Source organism: Mesoplodon mirus, assembly GCF_964341445.2.
Source record: "Mesoplodon mirus genome assembly, chromosome: 13".
NCBI classification, from domain to species: Eukaryota; Metazoa; Chordata; class Mammalia; order Artiodactyla; family Ziphiidae; genus Mesoplodon; species Mesoplodon mirus.
This window is the reverse complement of record NC_138989.1, coordinates 33,580,893-33,595,847: the sequence shown is the minus strand read 5'-3', so window position 1 is coordinate 33,595,847 and position 14,955 is coordinate 33,580,893. Positions and strand designations below refer to the sequence as shown.

The 14,955-nt window shown below is 42.2% G+C and overlaps 1 protein-coding gene across 7 annotated transcripts in view; it reads right to left on the bottom strand.

Annotated features, from left to right (window-relative positions):
• Positions 1–5,660: 5,660 nt before the first annotated feature.
• The window catches only part of EPB41L3 (erythrocyte membrane protein band 4.1 like 3), a 140,744-nt gene continuing 131,449 nt past the window's right edge, over positions 5,661–14,955 (bottom strand). For 3 of the 7 annotated variants that reach the window (XM_082641692.1, XM_082641690.1, XM_082641691.1), the window contains 6 exons: positions 10,419–10,802; positions 9,495–9,626; positions 8,909–9,007; positions 8,400–8,480; positions 8,005–8,121; positions 5,661–6,797 (listed from right to left, as the gene is read on the bottom strand). In XM_082641692.1, coding sequence (XP_082497818.1) covers positions 8,011–8,121; positions 8,400–8,480; positions 8,909–9,007; positions 9,495–9,626; positions 10,419–10,802 — 807 coding nt within the window. In that variant the 3' untranslated portion in view covers positions 5,661–6,797; positions 8,005–8,010. Of the gene's footprint in view, positions 6,798–8,004; positions 8,122–8,399; positions 8,481–8,908; positions 9,008–9,494; positions 9,627–10,418; positions 10,803–11,407; positions 11,531–14,192; positions 14,268–14,955 lie in introns of all 7 variants that reach the window. The other 4 variants (XM_082641689.1, XM_082641686.1, XM_082641688.1 and 1 more) reach the window with 3 other exon arrangements.

Below are 14,955 nucleotides of genomic sequence, written 5' to 3'. Positions count from 1 at the left end.
CAAGCAGAGGGCTATTTTTTTCTCAAGCAGAGGCAATTTGCTCTTCCTGAGATAAACGAGTTTGGATTCTCACATGCAGAATAAGGGATGCACAGCGTGGAGGGGAGAGGGGGACAAATCAAGTCATTACATCAAACTGCCATTTTCTATTTTACAAAGAACTTTCTCATGCGTTCCTATTTGGTAAGGTACTTTGTCAAAGAACCAAAGGGTTTTCACCATAACAACCTTTGTAGTTGGCTACTGTTCTCTTTTTGAGTCAACCGAGGCTCAAATGCTTAAGTCACTGCCTTAAGGTGACAAAACTCATTAAGTGGCAGGGATTGCTGTGTCCAGAGTTTATGGGTTTTGTTTTTGTTTTAGGCCATGACTGCTTAAAGAAGACAGCGCTGGTGAGAGACAGCTTTATGGAGAGAGAAGTAAAGGTTAAGCAAACCCAGAAAAGCACTATCTTTCCATTATACTGTGGTAACGCTTAAAAATTACTTGCATGGTATACTAAATTACTACCCTTAAAAAGCAAACGCACCACTTAAACCACTAATGTGCAAATTCAAGGCAAAGCTTATTCATTTGGAAAGATCTCACACAGAGTGTTACTATAAATAACTTTAATATCTGTAATAGAAACTCATCTATCACCATTCTAATTAGAATGTGACTAAAGAAATCAGTATTGAACAAAGGCGTTTGTAACATTTGGTGCGGGTAATAATGGCTTTGAAGTTCCAGGAAAAAGTCAGTTTTCCAAATTTCTCCTCATTTACATCTCACTCAGTTCCCAAATAAACTGTTTTTAAAAATATGTGTAATAATGGTGACAGACACTTGAAGAAACTGGAAAAGTAGAATCGCACAAAGAAGAAAACAAATCATTACATATTTTCCCCTCAGAGAGAGAAAATCACTGCTACCATTTTGGTAGATGTCTCTGCATTTTCTGTGTCCAGATAAGCAATTTTGCCTACTTAGCATCATAATGTATAAACTGTTTTTCCCACTTTTACACTTATTAGGATTATTTCCTCTATCACGTCAGTATTCTACAATTTTGGGGGGTTGCACAGTATACTGTCTTATGTAAATACCATTATTTATAAATTTTCCACTGTGCTGAATATTTAAACACTTTGGTTTTTATGAGCAACACTGTGTTCAACAGCCTTATACATTAATTTCTGTAAAGCTCTGTGCCTTATTTAGGAAAAATTCCCAGAAGTGGATTTGCTGGGTCAAAAGGTTTGTGAAATATTTAAGAATATATGTCTTAACTGAGTCTACTGCAGACAAGTTACCAACCTACACTCCTAACACAAGGGGCTTTTGCTTTGCATCCTCCCAAAGCTTAGAATTACAGTGATGTTTTGGCCAACTGAAGGTTGGAAGATCATACTGCATTAAACTCTGCATTTCTTTGTCATTGCTTGTCTTCGGGGATCATTTAGATTTCAATTTTTTTTAACATCTTTATTAGAGTATAATTGCTTTACTTCGTTGTCTTAGTTGCGGCTGTATAACAAAGTGAATCAGCTATAAGTATACATATATCCCCACATCCCCTCCCTCTTGTGTCTCCCTCCCACCCTCCCTATCCCACCCCTCTAGGTGGTCACAAAGCACCGAGCTGATCTCCCTGTGCTATGCGGCTGCTTCCCACTAGCTATCTATTTTTCATCTGGTAGTGTATATATGTCCATGCCACTCTCTCACTTCGTCCCAGCTTACCCTTCCCCCTCCCTGTGTCCTCAAGTCCATTCTCTACATTTGCATCTTTATTCCTGTCCTGCCCCTAGGTTCTTCAGAACCTTTTTTTTTTTTTTTTAGGTTCCATATGTATGTGTTAGCATATGGTATTTGTTTTTCTCTTTCTGACTTACTTCACTCTGTATGACAGACTCTAGGTCCATCCACCTCACTACAAATAACTCAATTTCGTTTCTTTTTATGGCTAAGTGATATTCCATTGTATATATGTGCACATCTTCTTTATCCATTCATCTGTCGATGGACACTTAGGTTGCTTCCATGGCCTGGCTATCGTAAATAGTGCTGCTATGAACATTGTGGTACATGACTCTTTTTGAGTTAGGTTTTCTCAGGGTATATGCCCAGCATATAAAAAAATGGAATAACCCAGTTTTACTTAATGAGTAAATGCTCATTCAAACATGAGGCCACCTCTATGGCAAGTCACAGCAGACACTTTTGACACAGGTTAATTTACTGTAGTGAGAAAGATAAAAGAGCATCTGTGGAGGTACAGCTAACCCTCATTGGTAAGTTAGGGCAATTTTAGATCCCTGTTCTAGACTCCATGTTGATTTTTAAAAAATAGCTAGGATTGATGCTGACTTAGAAAATAACATAATAGATGTGCTAGAAGGAATGAAGGAAATGGATTAGAGTAATTGTTAAAAAAAAATGGACTGAACAACTCTATAAGGTGCATGATCTAACTCACTGTGTCCAGCAGGAGGGACATGGTGGTTCTGGGAAATCTGAAAGGAACAGGGAAGAGAGAATGGGAAAATTCTTCTGGGAGAGTGAAACTGCATGCAATCTCCACATTATTAGTGCTGCCCTCATTTCTCTCGCGGGGGCAGTGATGTCTCAGCATCAGTGCAGCTCCATCCATTAATCGCAATACTGAGGAAGGAGCAGAAGTGTCCACACAGGCTGGGGCCTCACGACTAGGTTGAGCTCCATGCTGGCCGCAGTGGACAGAAAGCATGCCAGGAGGGCTATTCCCTCGACTTGGTAATTCACTCTATGACTCCAGAGAAAACATCATGAAGATTTTTTAGGGCTTGGCAACTCCACAACGAATGTTTCTGCAGATCCCTGTGTGATTATCATGGAACTGCAGGTTACCAGTAGGCTGGACCACAAAGCCTTTAGGTTTGTAACTTGTTTTTCTGCTCATCTGAGAGACCCACAAATTCCTGTTTTCTTATGACTCTGGACCTGAATCTTAGAGCAAACTAAGAAGCAAACATTTCTTTTCTGGGAGGCAAAGAGCTAACTGTAGTAGAAATCTTCAGTTTCTGCAAGTGTAGTAACTAGGGTCTTTTATACACCTCACACAATGCAACAGTTTTCTGTATTAGTTGTATTGGCTAAAAACAAATGTTCTGAGATTTCCTAAGAGTTCAGCAATAAGCACAAGCCAGTTTTATACATTAGTGGGATCTAGCTTTAAAACTGTTGGATTAGGGAATGTGAGATAGTGACTGATTAATCTCCAAATATGAATTTTAAATTTGTTGGTGCTGTGAGTAGAACCTGTGACTTGCTTGTGATCAACAGAATATGGCAAAGGTAATGGGAAGCCCCTCCCTTGATTACGTTACTTTGTATAATACTCTGTGTTTTGCTAGCAGACTCACTCTAGGGTATCCTCCTCCATTTCTGGCTTCAAAGAAGCAAGCGTCCAAGGGCCCTACACAACCAGAAGAAGAAAAATTCTGCAAACAACCAAAGAGAACTTAGAAGTGTATTCTTGGGACTTCCCTGGTGGCACAGAATCCGCCTGCCAATGCAGAGGGCACGGGTTCGATCCCTGGTCTGGAAAGATTCCACATGCCGCAGAACAACTAAGCCTGTGCGCCACAACTACTGAGCCTGCACTCTAGAGCCCGTGAGCCACAACTACTGAAGCCTGTGCGCCTAGAGCCTGTGCTCTGCAACAAGGGAACCCACCACAATGAGAAGCCTGTGCATCACAATGAAGAGTAGCCCCCGCTCTCCGCAACTAAAGCCCATGCAAGGCAATGAAGACCCAACGCAGCCAAAAATAAATTAAAAAAAAAAAAAGAAAGAAAAAAAAGAGGTGGATTCTTCCCCAGTCAAGCCTCCAGATGATACCCCAGGCCCGGCCGACACCTTGATGGTATCCTTATAGAGAGGACCCAGTAAAACCATGCCTGGACTCCTGACCCACAGAAACCGTGAGATAATATATGCATGCATATGCATGCTGTTTTGCGCTGTTAATTTGTGGTACTTTGTTATTAAAGCAGTGAAAAGCAGATACAGGTTTTGGTTCTAGAAATAGGGCACTGCTGTCATAAGCACCCAAGTATGTGGGAGTGGTTTGGAGAAATTCTGAGGAGCATAAGAGAAGGGAAAGAAAGCTGAAGATGTGTAACTCCCTTGATAATGCAGAATTTTATAAAATGAATGGGGCTTCCCTGGTGGCGCAGTGGTTAAGGATCCACCTGCCAATGCAGGGGACACGGGTTTGAGCCCTGGTCCAGGAAGATCCCACATGCCGTGGAGCAACTAAGGCCGTGCACCACAACTACTGAGTCTGCGCTCTACAGCCCATGAGCCACAAATACTGAGCCCACATGCCACAACTACTGAAGCTCACATGCCTAGAGCCCGTGCTCTGCAACAAGAGAAGCCACCCCAATGAGAAGCCTGCGCACCGCAACGAAGAGTAGACCCTGCTCTCCACAACTAGAGAAAGCCCACGCGTGGCAACGAATAGCCAATGCAGCCAAAAATAAATAAAATTTTTAAAAAATTATTTAAAAAAACCCCAAGAAAGAATGAGCCCTCACTGCTGAGGACAGAGAAACCTGAAAACACTAGGTTTGGTAAACACAGCAAACATGGACAGCATGGTGACTATAATTAATAATAGAAATAAATATATAGTATTATATATTTAAAACTTGCTGAGAGTAAACTTTAGAAGTTCTCATCACAAGAAAAAAAAACTGTGACTATGTATGGTGACCGTGGTACCCAGCTTTATTGTGGTGATCATTTCAGAATATATACACAATATCAAATCATTATGTTGTACCGAGAAAATACTATATGTCAATTATACCTCAATGAAAAGTTTAGAAAAATAAAAGAGTGAACTTTTTGGACACAAAGCAAGCATATCAGATGCAGGCATATCAATAAAGGGTTAATTTTCATATCAATAAAGTGTTAATTTTTCTCAACACGCTTCTTTGGATTGGCTTTAAACACAATGAAAATGATGTTTCAGTTCCTAAAATGAATACTTAGTACTGACAGTAAAGGACAAACTGAGAACTCCTTCAGAGATAAATGACAAGACTGACTCCCCTCAGTAAAACTAAGCTCTGTGGTCAAATCTAGTAATTTTCTGAGGGAGAATAAAACATTTTTTTTGGAGTTTTTTGAAAAGTCCAGAAGTGAGGTAAGAAATGCCAGCGAATGCATTTAGGCGTTAGGTGGGCGGTTGGTAACAGAAAGGCTGATTCTTAGTCCCCAGCATGCGAGCAGCTGGATGTCAATGAGCTGCAGGAACACTCACCGCCCTGCAGACCCAGCTGCTAACCTGCTCATCTCTGGAGAGGATGTGAGGCAGAGGTGTCTCTCTGGTAGATTAAAACCCCCCAGAAACACTGGGATTATAGCACAGCCTCTCGTCTAACAGAAAAATGAAAACTCTGAAAATGAGATTCTGCGATACTAGTTGTACTTTTCAAGGCCTGCAGAGGCAACCAACCATTTATCTACACGTATTTTGTTCCCCATCTGTCTACACTTTTTATCCTGGAAAAAGACAGGCTTTCTCTACCCTGAAGATGAATGAGGCCTTTGATGTCATGCAAATGTTAGCTCTGGGCCAAAGACATACAATCCTGAAAGTAGTACACTTAGAGAATAAGAGGTTTAAATGCATTTACCATTTTTATTTTGCTATGCGGAAACATACATTCACCATGGCTGTGCGATGCGGTTGACAGTGAAATGGAGAATATAACTTTTTGAAGGCTATTTATAACTAAACACTAAATAGTTTTATTACAGTGGAAATTCTGTACAGTTTAAGGCTTGGCTCTGAACTAGACTGCAAATATGGACCAGATTTGGAAATAAAACACTTTTTTTCAAGTAAAAGAAGAAAAATCCATTAAAAAAATACAAGGACAAAGAAATGAAGAAATGAAGAAAGAAAACAAAGCAACAGAAGCCCAATGGGTTTTCCCGGAGTGAAATTTCATCATACGGTGAACTAACAAAAATACAGGTTTTCTTTCCAAAATAATGACAATTTACATATTTAGGACTTGTTAGAGAACTCTGGGAAGCTTTCCAGACTGAACACAGACCAAAGCGGACGACGGGGAAGAAATCACATTAATATGCTGAAGTCAGTACTACTTTATAACGGTTAAATTAGATTACATAAAGCAGGATTGTGAGCATTAAGTATTTCCAGAGGATCGGAGAGTCGTTACTGCTGACAGGTAAGGGTAATAAACCAGAGGAAATAAGTACAAGATTCAAGTTATTTAATGAATAAACTCGGTTATTGGCACATCTAATCTGGGAAAAACCTGACACACTGGACTAGACAGCTTCTAGCAGTTTAGGGTAATCTTTGTTGATCTGTAAACAAAAGATCTGTCACCTAAGAAACGGCAATTTTGTTTAGACTTTAATAATAATCAGCTATGAAAGGCATGGATTGTTTTATGTGTTACATGAGATCACGGTTTCTATTGTTGGTTATGAACGTGCAGGTGTAGCTGAGAACTTAGACACTGTGTGAAACGTAAAAATGCTGCTTGTTTTGTAGTTGTATCGTTGCTTCATGCAATATCAGTTTAGTGATGCTGACTCAGATTGCTTTATTATGGGAAGATCTCTGCCAGTGTCTTTATTAAATGGTCAAGGTCAGTTCTTCTGGATTGAAATTGTCCATGGGCAGATACAAATCAGTGGGTTGGAAGAGGAAACTCCATATAGACTCTGGTTTTTCTAATGGTTTGCATGACTGGCTTCAGGTGCAGCCTAGGTTATTCCTGTAGAAGAGAGATTTGATCAGTTACTCATTTGAAAACATCTGAGTTTCCCTCAGATCGAGGTCATGGGAAAAGTATCTTGTACGGTTATAAAATGCTCTTTTTGACAAGATACTGTAAAATACCAGTGTACGTCACTGATAGGCTTTCTCTGAAATAACCACATCGTCACCCAAGTGGCTGAACTCACTGAAGAGAACTCTTTTTTGGGTTTTTTTTTTTTGCTTTCTATCTTCCAAATTAGCTTCTTAATTTGAATATAATGAGTGATTTTTCTATTTTTTTTCCTTTGAGAGAAGCCACTCATCAATCAACATTAACCAATGTTAGAGAACCTACTTATTTCATTTATACACGTAAAGCATTTAAGAGACTTTTATCACATAACCAAGTGTGCAAGGAGCTGCATTCAGCATTCAAAGCCTTCCAGGGATGCTCAGGGCCCCTCGAGTTCTCGAGGGGCAGGTTAGTATGCATGACAAGTCTGTGCACACACAGAAGATGCTGTCTGCTCATGATGTCGGCCAAAGAGTGGCTGGAAAGGCACGCGCTTTCTGGAGGAAAGCAGGACCACAAGACTGTATTTTTGCTTCCTCCTGAGACACAATACTACACTCGGGAAAAACATCATCCCAAAGCATACAGGGAATAGATGACATCCACAATGAGAGTGAGTGCTCTGGTCTCAAATTGTAAAACAAAGCAAAAACAAAAACATAAACAGGCTAGAACCAAACACAGTGGAAGAGAAAGCTTACAATGGCATAATGCTGCCAACAGAAGGAGAACGGGCTATATTTTATTTCCCTAGTATTTGGAACACACAAATTGCACCTCTCAGAACAAAACCATCTTAGTTCTGATTAGGCTACATGGCAAGTGAAACCAGATCTGCCCTTTCAAATGTGGATAATGAGAGGAGCACAGAGCATGCATTAAAAGGGAGCATGCACAGGACCATGCAAGCAGACTCTGCTTTCTCTTTATCCTCTAACTGGCAGGGGATGTAAAAAGTCCACAGTATGGAGCCTCCAAATATGAAATAAACCAGCAGCCGCAAACCAATTTTCCATCCTCTTGATACCCAGAGCCCTGCAAATGCCAGTGAGAGAAAAAGGAGAGGGAAGAGGCAGGGGGAGGGAGAGAGGGAAGCCCTGGGCCACATGCCAGCCAAGGCCAAGCCTAGAGAACCAGCACCACCTCTTACCTGGGCTCAATCCTCTCCATCTTCAGGGGTGATCTCTGTCTCTTTATGGACCACTACTTTGGTCACTGACATGTCAGGGTGCTGCTCTTTGGCCTCTTTAATTGCCTGAGCCAGTGCCTATCCCCAGAAAATCACAGAAGGGCAAAGACAAAAAGGAGGTGGGACGTGCAAGATCAGAGCCAGGTGGAGACTTATGAGCAAGATTTATATACACAATTTACAAATGGGATACAATGACTGCAAAGGGGGGGCGGTCATACATTGCATATCAGAAAGTTAATTCAGAAAACTGTTTAGACTACAGGCTGGACTAGAAGGACAGCTCTGGGAAGAGTACGACCAGCTAGTGTTTCTCCGTCTCCCTGCCAGAGTATCTACCCTCTCTCACACGCTACCTGGTCATGGTCAATGTCCGCGTCTCCCGTGATGACGATTCGCTTCTCGATTCTCGTCTCTGAAATGCCTCCTTTCACAGTCTGAAAGCAACAGATAAGCATTATCAATTTACCATCGCTGTTGACTGGGGGAAATGGCGGAAAATGCTGACACAGCTTTAAGTTGCATCATTCATTCTTTAAGAATTGAAACAGAATCCTATGGCAGTTATTTACAATTGTTAATTTCAGAAGTGAAGCCAGAATAGAGGTCCTTCGGGTTTGGCTGGCTGGTGTTTCTGGAACATCTACCATATGCCATGCACTGGAGTTAAGGGTTATGCAAAGGGCATCAGAATGCATATTCTTAAACGGAACCTGGCATGTGAGGACAGATGCACCACAAATACAGCAGCCGTGAGAGCTCCAATGCAGCTGCCTGGCATCCTGATATTCACCTATCTGCTGGTGCGGCCCAACCCAGAAGCTCTGAATGGATACCTTCCTGTATCCGTTCCCACTCCACTTACTTTGGTGATGTGGGTGGTGGTCGTGGTGCTAGTGGTTTCAGATGTGATCGTCTGTGCGCTCATGAGCACACCTGGCTCCAAATCAGCACCAAGATCAACCTAAGCAAGCAAAGGGGGAGACGCCACACTTGAATATTGATGTCACCTCTCCAGACGTCTGCTATCTTGGTTTTAGGGCATGATGATGATTTAACTATCTGCACAATCACTGTGCTGTTCCACCAGCATCTGGGAGCTGTCACTGACTGAAGACTGAATCAAACTTGGCCATTGTTAACCCTCATTAAAAAGGTGGGACTTCAGAAATGTGAGCAGGGGCTGGTTGAGCTAGTGTTCTTCCTTATCTATGGCTAGGGAGATAGATTTCTGAGCCTCTTTCTACATTTCAAGTTATGTGAAGACCTGCTTAAGTCACCTGCTCTTCCTTGATTGGTAATAAAATTACAATTACTGCACCATTCTTGATAGAGACAGCTGGGTCCTCTGAGTCTCACAAATTAAATATCATGTAGTGACACTTAAATGCACGAAGCCATTCAAGGGGTAAAACAGGTGCCAGGGCTCTGGCCTTCATAGACTGTCTTACCTGTGATGATTCATATGTTATGGTTTTTGTTTCTGTGTGAACTACAGGCACTTCCTTGGTAGAAATTTCTAGCTTTACTCCTCCTGGTGAAACACTGCCAAAGCTGATGGCTTCTGTCTTCACAGTCGATGACTATACCAATGGGAAGCAGGCAGAGTGGCTATTAAATTTTGCAAACGCATACCTTTGTTTTTTTCCCTCCCCTCTTGGTGGATATACATAAGCACAGGTTGGTATGAAATAAATGTTTACATTTTACATGGGGGTCAGTTGGGGAATGAGGCACACAACAGATACATGTCAGTCTCCCAGAATTCATATGGAATGTTCCAGGTGCAAGAAAATATTTCGAAGGAAATTGAAAAAACCCACTTTTTTACATTCCCTCTCCTCTATCTCATAAACTAATTTTAATAGATTAAAAAATCATAAATTAGCCTTTTATTGAAAAACTTCTTAGAAGGAACAAGTAATAAAACATTGAACCACTGCCCCTCACCTCACCCCCATGTACTTCAGGAATTTCAATAAAAGAGAATAAAGAATAAATTCTAGCACTTGGTGCCTGGGCAAGCCTGGTTTTGGTCCTTCTGGATAAGTACACTGATCAGAAATAAATTTATCAAGTTTTCTAATATCTTGGCAGGCTATGCATCTCCCAGGTTTATTGCCAGCCAGTTACGGTAATTGCAAAGAGAGTAGAAACCATTTCCTGGAACTTTAGATTGTGAATAATCATTATATATGTTTGCATGGGACCCCAGACCAGCATGGAGACCCCATAATTGCCATGCAAGAAGGCAACAAGAGGAGAAACAAACTGCTCTTGGAAAAGGAAGAAAATTAAACCTAGCCCTGCCTTTATGCTTAACTAAATTTCAGGGACTTACTTCAGCACTAAAAGTAACATTAACCGCTAGTTACCTCAAAATGAGGTTTTTGTTCTGAAGCCTCAGAAACGTGGATGGCTGCACTCTGCTCCTCCTCTGGCTCTTGGGAAGCAGCTGCCACTTCTCCCTGCTCGAGGACAGCTTTGTCGGCCACCTCCCCTTTTTCCTCCTTCGCTCCCTCAGTCAGAGCAGAGACCTCCTTCCCTTTCACATCAGAAGCATCAGGAGATGCTGCCTGGGTCACAGCATCCATGTCATCTCCAGCTGCGTAAGAAGCATCCCCACTCGCATGCACATTCATCACATGTCTTTCCTCTACCAATGCCGTTTCCTGCACAACCTTCTGGGTGCTAAGTGGCTGGGGGCGCTGGGTTGTTTCCATCTCTATTTTGCCAGACTCCGTCTTGGTTTCCGTTTTCTGCACGGAAAAAAAATTGTGGTGTCAGTGCGACTTTCCACAAAGCAAAGGTCAGAAAGGAAAAAAAAAAAATGCAGCCACTCACCAGGGTACCTAAAGCCGGTACCAGTGCTTATAACCAGCAACGCTTAGAGAAAATATAAATTAGCTTTCATTCCCCCCACCAGAATCTTTGATGCCTGCCCTCTGCCTGACACATAGCCTCGAACCTGTGCTGCTTCTTCGGATGTCGCAAAAGAAACAAGAGTGCAGTATAAAGCACAATTAAAAAACCAAAACAAAATGAAAGCATTGGAGCACATGCATATTGGTTTTGGCTACTTCCTTAGACCTAACAGGTGACATAAAATGCTTTAAGAAATTAAATGCTGTTAAGACGTCTCAGCACGATTGCTTTCTGAACACCTGAAGTATGTTCTTGTAATGGAACTAAAGACACGTGATGCAAACGTGGGACAGGCACAGAGGGGTGTAAGTGAAGACCCCTCTCAGGTGTTTAAAGCAAAGCCACTTGGATGCAGCACACACACACACACCCCAAAAAGGCACAAAGAAAAGGCAAAGAGGCAGAGACAGAGACACCGAGGATGGAAACAAAAGGCCACCTGCACCCAGCTTTGAGAAGTGGAAGTAACCCCTCCTATGAATTCTGTCGGTTTTCTCGCAGACTCTAATAAGCTGAAGATTTCAGAGCCATCCATGAGCTTTTCTCCAGAAGACTGTTTAGTCTGAGTGAACAGAGAAATGGAGAGTCAAGCACAGAGGTCGGGACACAGGAGGGCATGTACTCATTCACAGCTGGTTAGACAGAACTGTAGGCGTGGGACCCAGGGCGAGGGATGGAGGGATCTACAGACAGATTTGGAAACACACAGGAATGGGAAATCAACAGCAAATCGGGGTGAGCAGGGGCTCTGGTTTGGTAAAGCGGAGAGAGTTCCTGGGGTTAGGGCGGTGCTGGGTGAAGTGGATCCTTTCACCCGGCACCGGCACCTCAAGCCCTGGCAGCACCACCCCACCTCGGGGACAAGAGCTGGAAATAAAACGGCAGGTATCTCAATGCTCACGTCAGACCGCGGTAGTGACTTAACCATGAAAACAACAAAAAAGCTTGGGTTGGCGGCTCTCAACATAAGCCAAACAGCAAGAGAAATGGAAAGGCTCGGGGTGGAAGGGCTGCCTCGGCAAACGTCATGCTGGAATCGGAAACGGCGGCCCAAAGGCGGCACCGGTTACCACGACTTGGGACGTGGCCGACTCTGTGACAACGTATCGGGTGGTGGCGACGGTGACGGCCGGTTCCTGGGAGTATCTCCACTTGGACAGGCTCTTCCTGCGGGGACTGAAGGGCCCCACCTTCAAGGTCTCGGCCTCGGCCTCGGGCTCCGCTCTGCCCAGCCGCTCGCCCTCCAGACTGGCATCCCTCCCGGGCACGTGGCTTTTCTCAAGAGCATCATCCTCGGGGCTCTGCTGCCGGGACTCGGCTTCCCTGATGGGGGCCAGCGACTCCGACAGCCTCCGCTTTGGAGTGTGGACCTCAGGCCCCCTCCTGGTCCTGTCCTCGGTGAGGGCTCCCAGGACCTCGAACTCTGCCAGGACAGGGGGGGTCTTCACGGACTCGGCTAGTCCCGGCTCAAGAGGGGAGGGGGATACCACCTTCTCCCCTTCTTTGACTTTTCCTGTCATAGTGACAATTTTTCCGGACACGGTATCGTAGGACTTTCCGAGTGTGTATATTTTCTGTTTGTTCTCTTCCTTCAAGTGCATTTCTCGGGCCAAGTCTTCGAAGCTCTGCACTTCAATGGCGCTAGATCCTAACGAGTCGGCGGGGATGTCATCAGTTCTAGTGCTCACGGTCACCACCTTGTACGTCACAATCTTTTTTGAATCACCATCAACTACCTCAGTGGGTATTTTGTCTACAATAACCCAGTCCTCTGTGCCCTATATTTGGAATATAAAAGCTAAATTAGAAGTTCTGATGGTATCTCACTTCTAAAATAAGAATCCTTGAAGGCAATCAGGGTGAGAGCTACACTCAGGCCTGGGAGGTGACTGCACAGGGCTGGGGTTATTTTTATTAATTATGGCTGCAATCTCTTCCCATCTGAAATTTATTAACTCTAACCTGCAACTTGGAATACGGTCTGTGTGCAGACTCGCAATTTCAGATTTCTTGAAATACTTTGGTGGTAAATTTTGCAAAGACTATATTTGATCTTATGCTAAATGTCTGATCATTTTGTATGTCAAGATTAAACAACATTTTTGAAGCTGTTGTACAAGTTATTTAGCTTTACTTGTGTGGACATAGAAAAGACAGTTTTCCATGTGAAACAGAACACTGTACTTCACACCTGTTGTTCTCACAGAGAATGTGCCAGCATTTCCACAAATTTCTGTGAAAACCATTTTCCATGTTTGTGAATTATACTTCCTTATATGGGAGACAGAATCCACTCTAGCACTTATTATCCAACAAGTATTCAGTGCGCCTGTGCTCCAGGCATTGTAATGAACTATTTCCCACTGTTAGGACACTGTCGGAGCCTCTCAGAAATAGGTCACAGTGGTCTGTACACTGTTCCGATTTTATTTACAACCGAAGTTCATCGTCTCAGGAGTTTCTTTGCCAGTTTCCTTAGTGTTAGTTCCAATAAGGCAGAAAAAATGCAAGTTATGAAACTTCTGTATTTGGGGAGCCTACCAGGACGCTAGGAGGTAACTAGTCTAACAGGTTACAGAGGGAAGAGAAACCAAGCCAGGAGCGAGGGAGCACCTTGGTTTACATTTTAAACTTGGACGTTTGCTACTTTTTTATTTATCCTAGCCTGAATCTAGAAATAGGTGGGCCTTAAGAAAAAGGATTACAGATCCATCTATAGGCTGGTGCCGGATTAAACAAAATGAATTGAAAAATAACCTCTAGGGTCGATGGGACAGTTTTCTGGAAAATGATTTGACGAGAGGTAACCACAGAGCCTCCTTCCTGAATTTTCTTTATCACACTCAGCTAGTGGGAAAACCATTAAAAGTTCAGAACTTTCAAAATCAGTCAAGGTCATCTAAATTAGCATCACTCTATGGGTGAAAGAGGTACTAAAAGGTCCAATAATATCATTACAAAGTATAATTATAATGCTTCAATGACCACACACAGATATAATCACCTAGGAGCAAAAGCCACAAAGAAATGACAGCTAACAGATAACTAAAATAGTAACAAAATTCCCTACTTCCCTCCCCAGAATCTAAACAAAAATGATATACCTACCTTAATGGCAAACAAGGTAAATTTTAAAAAGAAAGGAAAAACTACAGACATTTTAATGACACTGAAATCTGAAGAGCAATTTCCTTCTGGAAAATTCCTTAATGTTTGTTTTTTACCTGAGACTCAAAGAATGGAGAGCTTCCTTGCTGCAAAAATAGAACCTTTTCAGAAATCTCTCTTTCTTCTTTGGTCTGTTTGAATAAAGGGGGTTGGGTTGGAGAAGAGGAAGCAGACAGTTTCCAAAAAGGCAAGTTAGGAAGAGAGTTCTTTTCTTGTGCTACACATATAATACTCATTCATTTTTTTTCTGAAGAAGTAAATTAGTGCCTATTAATTTGGAAAATGGTCTGAAGCCATCTCAACATTTAATAATTATCTCCCAAGAGTAACAGATTATATTTTGAATCTCCGGTGTTTTTAGGATTCAAACATTTCTCATTTCTACAAACACAGAATATGCAAGAGTGGCATAAAGAGCTTTCTGGCCTTTCAGTCGTGTTCGTATGTCAGTGACCTGCAATACTGTAAAAGTGAGTATTAAAATAAAAATGTTAAGATTAAAAAAAATTAAGTTAGGAATAAATCCTCACTTCCATGTCTGACAATTTCTTGATCATATTCCCTACTGAAGTGCCGCCTGATACAGAGAAAGGAAATACACATGGGTCACTGCATTAGCTACGAATCTGAAAAGCCCAGTTATGCCTAGATTGATGTCTTTATTCCACAAATAAACATAAGGTTGTAGCTTTATTTGAACTTTTATAACATGGCAAATAATCCTGAAAAGTCAACTTCAGAATATCTTGGTGAAGAATTAAGTATTTGAAGTCATAGTTGTCTTTAACATATAAAATTTTAAAGGACATTAAATATGTT